Raw genomic sequence first — 12,421 nt, 5'->3', positions numbered from 1 at the left:
TTCCCACTTCCCACAGTCCACTGCCCACTGTCCACTTCCCACTGTCCACTTACCACTGCACACTGCACACTGCCCACTTCCCACGCCCCACTTCCCACTGCCCACTTCCCACGGCCCACAATCCACTGCCCACTGTCCACTGTCCACTTCCCACTGCCCACTATCCACTTCCCACTGCACACTTCCCACGGCCCACTTCCCACTGCCCACTTCCCACGGCCCACAATCCACTGCCCACTGTCTACTGTCCACTTCCCACGGTCCACTGTCCACTTCCCACTGTCCACTTCCCACTGTCCACTGCCAACTTCCCACTGTCTACTTCCCACTGTCCAGTGTAAACTGCCCACAGGCCACTGCCCACTGTCCATTGTCCACTGCCCACTGCTCACTTCCCACTGTCCACTAACCACTTCCCACTGTCCACAGTCCACTGCCCACTGTCCACTGCCCACTACCCACTGCACACTGCCCACTGTCCACGGCCCATTTCCCACTGTCCACTTCCCATTGCCCACTTCCCACTGCCCACTTCCCACTGTCCACTGCCCACTGTCCACTTCCCACTGTCCACTTCCCACTGTCCACTTCCCACTGCCACTGTCCACTGTCCACTTCCCTCTGTCCACTTCCCACTGCCCACTTCCCACTGCCCACTTCCCACTGTCCACTGTCCACTGCCCACTGTCCACTTCCCACTGTCCACTTCCAACTGCCCACTGTCCACTTCCCACTGTCCACTGCCCACTGCCAACTGCCCACTGTCCACTGTCCCCTGCCCACTTCCCACTGTCCGCTTCCCACTGCCCACTTCCCACTGTCAACTGCCCACTGTCCACTTCCCACTGTCCACTTACCACTGTCCACTTCCTGCTGCCCACATCCCACTGTCCACTGCCCACTGTCCACTTCCCACTGTCCACTGCCCACTGTCCACTGTCCACTGTCCACCTCCCACTGTCCAGTGTCAACTGCCCACTGTCCACTTCCCACTGTCCACTTCCCACTGTCCACTGCCCACTGTTCACGGTCCACTGCCCACTTCCCACTGTCCACAGTCCACTTCCCACTGTCCACATTCCACTGTCCACTTCCCACTGCCCACTGTCCACTTCCCACTGCCCACTTCCCACTGTCCACTTCCCACTGTCCACTGTCCACTTCCCACTGTCCACTGCTCGCTGGCCACTTCCCACTATGCACTTCCCACTGCACACTGCACACTGCCCACTTCCCACTTTCCAGTTCCCACTGCCCACTGTCCACTGCCCACTTCCCACTGCCCACAATCCACTGCCCACTGTTCACTGCCGACTTCCCACTGTCCACTTCCCACTGTCCACTGCCACTGTCCACTTCCCACTGTCAACTTCCCACTGTCCACTGTCAACTGCCCACTGTCCACTTACCACTGTCCACATCCCAATGTCCAGTGTCAACTGCCCACTGTCCACTTCCCACTGTCCACTGCCCACTGTCCATTGTCCACTGCCCACTGCTCACGTCCCACGGTCCACTTCCCACTGTCCACTGTCCACTGCCCACTGTCCACTGTCCACTTCCCATTGCCCACTTCCCACTATCCACTGTCCACTGTCCACTTCCCACTATGCACTTCCCACTGCACACTGCACACTGCCCACTTCCCACTTTCCAGTTCCCACTGCCCACTGTCCACTGCCCACTTCCCACTGCCCACAATCCACTGCCCACTGTTCACTGCCGACTTCCCACTGTCCACTTCCCACTGTCCACTGCCACTGTCCACTTCCCACTGTCAACTTCCCACTGTCCACTGTCAACTGCCCACTGTCCACTTACCACTGTCCACATCCCAATGTCCAGTGTCAACTGCCCACTGTCCACTTCCCACTGTCCACTGCCCACTGTCCATTGTCCACTGCCCACTGCTCACGTCCCACGGTCCACTTCACACTGTCCACTGTCCACTGCCCACTGTCCACTGTCCACTTCCCATTGCCCACTTCCCACTATCCACTGTCCACTGTCCACTTCCCACTGTCCACTGCCCACGGCACACTGTCCACGGTCCACTTCCCACTGTCCACTTCCCACTGACAACTTCCCACTGTCCACTTCCCACTGTCCACTGCCCACTGTCCACTTCCCACTGTCCACTGTCCACTGTCCACTTCACACTGCCCACTGTCCACTGTCCACTTCCTACTGCCCACTGCCCACTGTCCACTTCCCGCTGTCCACTGCCCACTATCAGTCCACTTCCCACTGTCTGCTTCCCACTGCCCACTGTCCACTTCCCACTGTCCACTTCCTTCTGTCCACTTCCCACTGTCCACTGCCCACTGTCAGTCCACTTCCCACTGTACACTGTCCACTGCCCACTGTCAACTTCCCACTGTCAGCTTCCCACTGCCCACAGTCACTGTCCACTTCCCTCTGTTCACCTCCCACTGTCCACTTCCCACTGTCCACTTCCCACTGTCCACTTCCCACTGTCCACTGCCCAATGTCCACTTCCCACTGTCAACTTCCCACTGTCCACTGTCCACTGTCAACTTCTCACTGTCAACTGTTCACCTCCCGCTGTCCAGTGTCAACTGCCCACTGTCCACTTCCCACTGTCCACTTCCCACTGTCCACTGCCCACTGTTCACTGTCCACTGTCCACTGCCCACTGTCCACTGTCCACTTCCCACTGCCCACTTCCCACTTCCCACTGCCCACTGTCCACTGTCCACTTCCCACTGCCCACTGTCCACTTCCCACTGTCCACTTCCCACTTCCCACTGCCCACTTCCCACTGTCCACTGCCCACTTCCCACTGTCCACTGCCCACTGTTCACTTCCCACTTCCCAGTGTCCACTTCCCACTTCTCACTGCCCACTGTCCACTTCCCACTGTCCACTTCCCACTTCCCACTGTCCACTGCCCACTGTCCAATTCCCACTTCCCACTGTCCACTAACCACTTCCCACTGTCCACTAACCACTTCCCACTACCCACTGTCCACTGCCCACTTCCCACTGCCCACTGTCCACTTCCCACTGTCTACTGCACACTGTCCACTTCCCACTGTCAGCTGCCCACTGCCCACTGTCCACTGCCCACTGCCCACTGTAGGTTGTCCCCTGCCCACTGCCCACTGTCCACTGCTCACTGTCCACTGCCCACTGCCCACTGTCCACTGCCGACTGCCCACTGTCCACTGCCCACTGCTCACTGTCCACTGTCCACTGCTCACTGTCCACTGCCCGCTGCCCGCTGTCCACTGCCCACTGTCCACTGTCCACTGCCCACTGTCCACTGCTCACGGTCCACTGTCCACTGTAGGTTGTCCACTGCCCACTGTCCACTGCCCACTGTCCCCTGCCCACTGTCCACTGCCCACTGTCCCCTGCCCACTGTCCACTGCCCACTGTCCACTGCACACTGTCCCCTGCCCACTGCCCACTGTCCCCTGCCCACTGCAGGTTGTCCACAGTCCACTGCCCACTGCCCACTGTCCACTGCCCACTTCTCACTGCCCACAATCCACTGCCCACTGTTCACTGCCGACTTCCCACTGTCCACTTCCCACTGTCCCCTGCCCACTGTCCCCTGTCCACTGTCCACTGCGCACTGCAGGTTGTCCACAGTCCACTGCCCACTGCCCACTGTAGGTTGTCCACTGTCCACACTATCCACTGCCCACTGTCCACTGTAGGTTGTCCACTGTAGGTTGCACTGTCCACTGTAGGTTGTCCACTGAGATTAAAACCTTCTCTCTCTCTGTGTATTGTTCATGTCATGTAGGGAGAAAACAGGTTACCTCTGCCACTGTGGTAGTTGTTGTACTTACAGAGTGTTGTGTAAGGGAAAGTTGTGTGTGTGTGTGTGTGTGTGTGTCTGCAGCATGGTGAGCAGTGGCAGAAGAGCGGCTGCACCAGGTGTGTGTGTGATCGTGGCCAGTCTCGCTGTCACACACACATCTGTCCACCCAGGACCTGTGAGGAGGTCAGTACACAGAAAGAGTCTATGGATATTTCTGTCTGTCTGTCTGTCTGTCTGTCTGTCTGTCTGTCTGTCTCCCATTCTGTATGTCTCCCGTTCTGTCTATCTGTCTGTCTGTCTGTCTGTCTGTCTGTCTGTCTGTCTGTCTGTCTGTCTGTCTGTCTCCCGTTCTGTCTATCTCCCGTTCTGTCTGTCTGTCTGTCTGTCTGTCTGTCTGTCTGTCTGTCTGTCTGTCTGTCTGTCTGTCTCCCGTTCTGTCTGTCTCCCGTTCTGTCTATCTGTCTGTCTGTCTGTCTGTCTGTCTGTCTGTCTGTCTGTCTGTCTGTCTGTCTGTCTGTCTGTCTCCCGTTCTGTCTATCTCCCGTTCTGTCTGCCTGCCTGCCTGCCTGCCTGTCTGTCTGTCTGTCTGTCTGTCTGTCTGTCTGTCTGTCTGTCTGCCATGTATATTAATTGCATGAACACCAGGATCATCAACTAGATTGAACCTCGGGGCCGATCTTTTATTGAGCGGATGATCAGGGTGGCCGTGAACATAATTACAAATAATCTGTACACTACAGGAAGCCCAAACAGGTACAGTGGGGAGAACAAGTATTTGATACACTGCCGATTTTGCAGGTTTTCCTACTTACAAAGCATGTAGAGGTCTGTAATTTTTTATCATAGGTACACTTCAACTGTGAGAGACGGAATCTTAAAACAAAAATCCAGAAAATCACATTGCATGATTTGTAAGTAATTAATTTGATGTATAATGTTTGACTAAAACATAATTTTAAACTTTGCTTACATTTGTATACAGTCACATGTGTCTTGTGTGGGAATACTTGGGGACACTTTTCTTAAATTAAAATCACTTGAAGCTGATTTCCTGGTGTTTTTTACAGTCTTTTATGTCCAACAATGGAATTTTTGGGGCCAAATAAAACCACCTGTGAGCCAAATTGTGTAACCCTGATGTACACTATTCATAATTAATGTATTATTTATTATTAGTGAAAGTTATTATAAAGTGTTTCCCGTGATCCCTTGCAGGGCCAGACCAAAGTGAAGAGGGCGGGGCAGTGTTGTGACGACTGTGTTGCCGCCAAGGGCAGCTGCCTGTACGAGCTCACCGTCCGTTACCACGGTGACATGTGGAACGGCACCGACTGCGAGTTCTGCACCTGCGAGAGAGGACAGGTCCTCTGCCAGAGAGCCCAGTGTGCCCGAGTCGAATGCCCGACGGTAGACCCCACTGAAAATAAATAGAACATCTAAAGTTTTATCTGCATCTTACTGGCTGCCTTTTTTTTGTTGATGTTGTTGTTTTTTGGAATAAATAAACATTTTAAAACCAGGATGTAACATAGAGAATTCATCATCTCCCTTCATTATAAGACATTATTTACTAGATCAGTAAATTGCTTGGCCTACATACGGAACCATACAAGAGTCTGTGGCAGGAGTTTTATGGGGGCAAAAGAAGTACAAACACAGGCTTGAAATACAGTGAATTTGACTCTATTTTGTTATTATGTATTTAAAATGTTCTGACTTAAAAGCTTTAAAAGCTCGATTCCATAAATCACATCAAATGTATTTATACAGCCCTTCTTACATCAGCTGATATCTCAAAGTGCTGCACAGAAACCCAGCCTAAAACCCCCAAAACAGCAAGCAATGCAGGTGTAGAAGCTCGGCGTAAGATCCATATCACAGGAATGAAAAGGTTTAAGCAAGATAAATGTGGAATAAACATGAACCGCTTTTTCTACCTTAATCAGTCTTTCAATATTAAAGCTGCAAAAAATAGGTCATTTTTTTGGGGGGGGTGGGGGGGGGCGATCCGGACCAAATTCACATAGAAATGTCAGTTAAAATTGGTAGATCTGTTATTCTCATTGAAAACAAGTTCTAAGAAGTGGCAGATCTGTTCTATGTTTGTTATTTCTATGTTTCCTGTTTCTTAAAACAAACCGTTTTTGCGTCTTTTACTTGTGGTTTTGTACATCAACATCAAACAGCTGGAAATACAATATTTTCTGGTTATTGTAAAATGTATTTCACAGCGGTTTAGATGGTACAACGATCATCTACACTATACATTGGCTTGTTTTGTCACGTGAACTGAAAATTAGGGCGGGAACTATTCGAATTTTGTCAACCAGGAAATGGCGGAGCGATTTCTGCGTAGTGCGTCTGTCAACACATAAACACATGTTTTGATTCTTTTCACGCGGTAAGAGTCACGTTTTCTATTTAAAAAAACATGTTTTTTAAATTCTAATCAGACATTAAAGTTAAACAGAACTAAAAAATGACTTTATTATTCTTTACCACGTTAATATTAATCCCTCATCATGAATCATTGCAGTAAGCAGCCTGTTAAGTATTCATTAAGGAAAAGCAGCATCGTTGACTCCGGATCAGATTGGCCAAGGTCACACAGCATGAATAGAGATGCCTAGAGAAGTTACACACAACGGATCTGAAAACAGAATAGACCATCTTGTTCTTCTTCTGCTTCAAAGGAGATACTTTCACGATTTTAATTAACACTAAATGACTTGAAAGAATGGCAGACTTTAACACGGACTGTTAAAGCTGTTCAACTATTTTATTTGAAGGCTGAACGTTCCAGGAAGTTTATACTTATATTCTATTAATAATACCCGTGTGCTTTGCCTTTCCATCCAATAGCAATCAACCAAGGTCATATAACAGAAACAAACAGGGACCGCGTTCCAAAAGGCACCCTATTCCCTACATAGTGCCCTACTTGGCTCGGGCATAAAATAGTGCACTATGTAGGGAATAGGTTGCCATTTGGGGAAGCAGCCAGTCCGTTCTAGGGAGTTTTTCTCTAGCCACCGTGCTTCTACACCTGCATTGCTTGCTGTTTCTGGTTTTGGGCTGGGTTTCTGTACAGCACTTTGAGATATCAGCTGATGTACGAAGGGCTTTATAAATACATTTGATTGATTGATTGACAGGGATTTTCCCCGTGAATGTGAATGGCATCTTTCTATTGATGGGTAGCTGACTATATAGACTAAGGATAGATTATTTTGGACTGAAGGAAAGAGGGAGAGAGAGAGAGAGAATAAGAAGAGGTGGAGGTAGAGAAAGATGAAACAGGATAGAGCAGGTAGAGGGACAAGAGGGAGAGACAGACAGATAGAGCAGGTAGAGAAGGAGAGACAGACAGAACAGGTAGAGGGAGAAGGAGAGACAGACAGACAGAGCAGGTAGAGGGAAGAGAAGGAGAGACAGACAGATAGAGCAGGTCGAGGGAAGAGAAGGAGAGACAGACAGATGAAGCACAAACACTCACGTGGTCTCTTCCTAACAGGGTTCAGAGCTGGTCCACCTACCAGGGAAGTGTTGTCCTGAGTGTCAGTCCATGAAGACCTCCTGTGTCTACCCAGACCCTGATCTGTCCTCAGGGAAATCTCAGAGACCACTAGCGGTAATGTATACCATATCACTTGGTTAACCAATCAAGGTCTTTGAAATCTACGCAAAGTGTCAACAGTTTCAGTGTATCATTCAAATGTCATACAAATAGTTTTATTTTCCCTTTTCTCTGTCTCTGCTTTTCTCTCTCTCTGTCTCTGTTTCTGTCTCTGTCTCTGTCTCTCCCTGTCTTTCCCTGTCTCTGTGTCTCTCCTTTTCTCTTCTCTGTCTCTGTCTCTGCTTTTCTCTGTCTCTGTCTCTCCCTGTCTCTCCCTGTGTTACGGTGCGTGAATGAGGACCCAAAAGCGAATTAACGTAAACAGAGCTTCTTTAATAACAAATCATACGTAGGCTCAGATGGACCGGCAGATTCCGACAGGACAGGACAAGGTTGCAACAAACATGCCGATAGTCTGGTTCAGGCATGAATAACACAAACAAGAATCCGACAAAGACAGAAACAAAAACAGAGAGAGATATAGAGGACTAATCAGAGGGAAAAAGGGAACAGGTGGGAAAAGGGGTGACGAGGTAGTTAGGAGGAGACAAGGAACAGCTGGGGGAAAAGAGGGGGAGAAAAGGTAACCTAATAACGACCAGCAGAGGGAGACAGGGTGAAGGGAAAGGACAGAAACAAGACACAACATGACAATACATGACAGTACCCCCCCACTCACCGAGCGCCTCCTGGCGCACTCGAGGAGGAAACCTGGCGGCAACGGAGGAAATCATCGATCAGCGCACGGTCCAGCACGTCCCGAGAGGGAACCCAACTCCTCTCCTCAGGACCGTACCCCTCCCAATCTACTAGGTACTGATGACCACGGCCCCGAGGACGCATGTCCAAAATCCTACGGACCCTGTAGATGGGTGCGCCCTCGACAAGGATGGGGGGGGGGGGGAAGACGAGCGGGGGCGCGAAGAACGGGCTTGACACAGGAGACATGGAAGACCGGGTGGACGCGACGAAGATATCGCGGAAGAAGAAGTCGAACTGCGACAGGATTAATGATCTGGGAAATACGGAACGGACCAATGAACCGCGGGGTCAACTTGCGAGAAGCGGTCTTAAGGGGAAGGTTCTGAGTGGAGAGCCAAACTCTCTGACCGCGACAATATCTAGGACTCTTAGTTCTACGCTTATTAGCAGCCCTCACAGTCTGCGCCCTATAACGGCAAAGTGCAGACCTGACCCTCTTCCAGGTGCGCTCGCAACGTTGGACAAAAGCCTGAGCGGAGGGGACGCTGGACTCGGCGAACTGAGATGAGAACAGCGGAGGCTAGTACCCGAGGCTACTCTGAAAAGGAGATAGCCCGGTCGCAGACGAAGGAAGCGAGTTGTGGGCGTATTCTGCCCAGGGGAGCTGTTCTGACCAAGACGCAGGGTTGCGAAAAGAAAGACTGCGTAAGATGCGACCAATAGTCTGATTGGCCCGTTCTGCTTGACCGTTAGACTGGGGGTGAAAGCCGGAAGAGAGACTGACGGAAGCCCCAATCAAACGGCAAAACTCCCTCCAAAATTGAGACGTGAATTGCGGACCTCTGTCCGAAACGACGTCTGACGGAAGGCCATGAATTCTGAAAACATTCTCGATGATGATTTGTGCCGTCTCTTTAGCAGAAGGAAGCTTAGCAAGGGGAATAAAATGAGCCGCCTTAGAGAACCTGTCGACAACCGTAAGAATAACAGTCTTCCCCGCTGACGAAGGCAGTCCGGTGACAAAATCTAAGGCGATGTGAGACCACGGTCGAGAGGGAATGGGAAGCGGCCTGAGACGGCCGGCAGGAGGGGAGTTACCGGACTTAGTCTGCGCGCAGACCGAACAAGCAGCCACGAAGCGACGCGTGTCATGCTCCCGGGTGGGCCACCAAAAACGCTGGCGAATGGAAGCAAGCGTACCCCGAACGCCAGGGTGGCCGGCTAACTTGGCAGAGTGAGCCCACTGAAGAACGGCCAGACGAGTAGGAACGGGAACGAAAAGAAGGTTCCTGGGACAAGCGCGCGGCGACGGAGTTTGAGTGAGTGCTTGCTTTACCTGCCTCTCAATTCCCCAGACAGTCAACCCGACAACACGCCCCTCAGGGAGAATCCCCTCGGGGTCAGTGGAGGCTACTGAAGAACTGAAGAGACGAGATAAAGCATCAGGCTTGGTGTTCTTAGAGCCCGGACGATAAGAAATCACGAACTCGAAACGAGCGAAAAACAGCGCCCAGCGCGCCTGACGCGCATTAAGTCGTTTGGCAGAACGGATGTACTCAAGGTTCCTATGGTCAGTCCAAACGACAAAAGGAACGGTCGCCCCCTCCAACCACTGTCGCCATTCGCCTAGGGCTAAGCGGATGGCGAGCAGTTCGCGGTTTCCCACATCATAGTTACGTTCCGACGGCGACAGGCGATGAGAAAAATACGCGCAAGGGTGGACCTTGTCGTCAGAGAGGGAGCGCTGAGAAAGAATGGCTCCCACGCCCACCTCTGACGCGTCAACCTCGACCACGAACTGTCTAGAGACGTCAGGTGTAACAAGGATAGGAGCGGATGTAAAACGATTCTTGAGGAGATCAAAAGCTCCCTGGGCGGAAACGGACCACTTAAAGCACGTCTTGACAGAAGTAAGGGCTGTGAGAGGAGCTGCCACCTGACCGAAATTACGGATGAAACGACGATAGAAGTTCGCGAAGCCGAGAAAGCGCTGCAGCTCGACGCGTGACTTAGGGACGGGCCAATCAATGACAGCCTGGACCTTAGCGGGATCCATCTTAATGCCTTCAGCGGAAATAACAGAACCGAGAAATGTGACGGAGGAGGCATGAAAAGTGCACTTCTCAGCCTTCACAAAAAGACAATTCTCTAAAAGGCGCTGGAGGACACGTCGAACGTGCTGAACATGAATCTGGAGTGACGGTGAAAAAATCCGGATATCGTCAAGGTAAACGAAAACAAAGATGTTCAGCATGTCTCTCAGGACATCATTGACTAATGCCTGAAAGACAGCTGGAGCGTTAGCGAGGCCGAAAGGAAGAACCCGGTATTCAAAGTGCCCTAACGGAGTGTTAAACGCCGTCTTCCACTCGTCCCCCTCCCTGATGCGCACGAGATGGTAAGCGTTACGAAGGTCCAACTTAGTGAAAAACCTGGCTCCCTGCAGGATCTCGAAGGCTGAAGACATAAGAGGAAGCGGATAACGATTCTTCACTGTTATGTCATTCAGCCCTCGATAATCTATGCAGGGGCGCAGAGACCCGTCCTTCTTCTTGACAAAAAAAACCCCCGCTCCGGCGGGAGAGGAGGAGGGGACTATGGTACCGGCGTCAAGAGCTACAGACAAATAATCTTCGAGAGCCTTACGTTCGGGAGCCGACAGAGAGTATAGTCTACCCCGGGGGGGAGTGGTTCCCGGAAGGAGATCAATACTACAATCATACGACCGGTGTGGAGGAAGAGAGGTGGCCCTGGACCGACTGAACACCGTGCGCAGATCGTGATATTCCTCCGGCACCCCTGTCAAATCACCAGGCTCCTCCTGTGAAGAAGAGACAGAGGAAACAGGAGGGATAGCAGACATTAAACATTTCACATGACAAGAGACGTTCCAGGAGAGGATAGAATTACTAGACCAATTAATAGAAGGATTATGACAAACTAGCCAGGGATGGCCCAAAACAACAGGTGTAAAAGGTGAACGAAAAATTAAAAAAGAAATGGTTTCGCTATGATTACCAGAGACAGTGAGGGTTAAAGGTAGCGTCTCACGCTGAATCCTGGAGAGAGGACTACCATCCAAGGCGAACAAGGCCGTGGGCTCCCTTAACTGTCTGAGAGGAATGTCATGTTCCCGAGCCCAGGTCTCGTCCATAAAACAGCCCTCCGCCCCAGAGTCTATTAAGGCACTGCAGGAAGCTGACGAACCGGTCCAGCGTAGATGGACCGACAAGGTAGTGCAGGATCTTGAAGGAGAGACAGGAGTAGTAGCGCTCACCAGTAGCCCTCCGCTTACTGATGAGCTCTGGCTTTTACTGGACATGAAGTGACAAAATGACCAGCGGAACCGCAATAGAGACAGAGGCGGTTGGTGATTCTCCGTTCCCTCTCTTTAGTCGAGATGCGGATACCTCCCAGCTGCATAGGCTCAGCACCCGAGCCGGCAGAGGAAGATGGTAGTGATGCGGAGAGGGGGGCAACGGAGAACGCGAGCTCCTTTCCACGAGCTCGGTGACGAAGATCAACCCGTCGCTCAATGCGAATAGCGAGTTCAATCAAGGAATCCACGCTGGAAGGAACCTCCCGGGAGAGAATCTCATCCTTTACCTCTGCGCGGAGACCCTCCAGAAAACGAGCGAGCAAAGCCGGCTCGTTCCAGCCACTGGAGGCAGCAAGAGTGCGAAACTCAATAGAGTAGTCTGTTATGGATCGATTACCTTGACATAGGGAAGACAGGGCCCTGGAAGCCTCCTCCCCAAAAACAGATCGATCAAAAACCCGTATCATCTCCTCCTTAAAGTCCTGATACTGGTTAGTACACTCAGCCCTTGCCTCCCAGATTGCCGTGCCCCACTCACGAGCCCGTCCAGTAAGGAGAGATATGACGTAGGCGATACGAGCAGTGCTCCTGGAGTAAGTGTTGGGCTGGAGAGAAAACACAATATCACACTGGGTGAGGAACGAGCGGCATTCAGTGGGCTCCCCAGAGTAACACGGCGGGTTATTGATTCTGGGCTCCGGAGATTCGAAAGCCCTGGAAGTGGCCGGTGGATCGAGGCGGAGATGGTGAACCTGTTCTGTGAGGTTGGAGACTTGGGTGGCCAGGGTCTCAACGGCATGTCGAGCAGCAGACAATTCCTGCTCGTGTCTGCCTAGCATCGCTCCCTGGATCTCGACGGCTGAGTGGAGAGGATCCGAAGTCGCTGGGTCCATTCTTGGTCGGATTCTTCTGTTACGGTGTGTGAATGAGGACCCAAAAGCGAATTAACGTAAACAGAGCTTCTTTAATAACAAATCATACGTAGGCTCAG

General features: G+C 51.5%; 1 protein-coding gene across 1 annotated transcript in view; it reads left to right on the top strand.

Annotated features, from left to right (window-relative positions):
* LOC110525177 (extracellular matrix organizing protein FRAS1) overlaps nt 1–12,421 on the top strand; it is a 202,919-nt gene that overhangs the window by 13,539 nt on the left and 176,959 nt on the right. Inside the window, exons 7-9 of the mRNA XM_090239234.1 lie at nt 3,875–3,976; nt 5,009–5,200; nt 7,308–7,424. Of these exons, the coding sequence (XP_090095360.1) occupies nt 3,875–3,976; nt 5,009–5,200; nt 7,308–7,424 (411 nt within the window). The remainder of the gene's footprint in view (nt 1–3,874; nt 3,977–5,008; nt 5,201–7,307; nt 7,425–12,421) is intronic.

This window comes from Oncorhynchus mykiss, chromosome 6, assembly GCF_057628025.1.
Source record: "Oncorhynchus mykiss isolate SJ-2025 chromosome 6, ASM5762802v1, whole genome shotgun sequence".
Lineage (NCBI taxonomy): Eukaryota > Metazoa > Chordata > Actinopteri > Salmoniformes > Salmonidae > Oncorhynchus > Oncorhynchus mykiss.
Note: the sequence above shows the minus strand (reverse complement) of the source record. Positions and strands in the feature narration are given on the sequence as shown.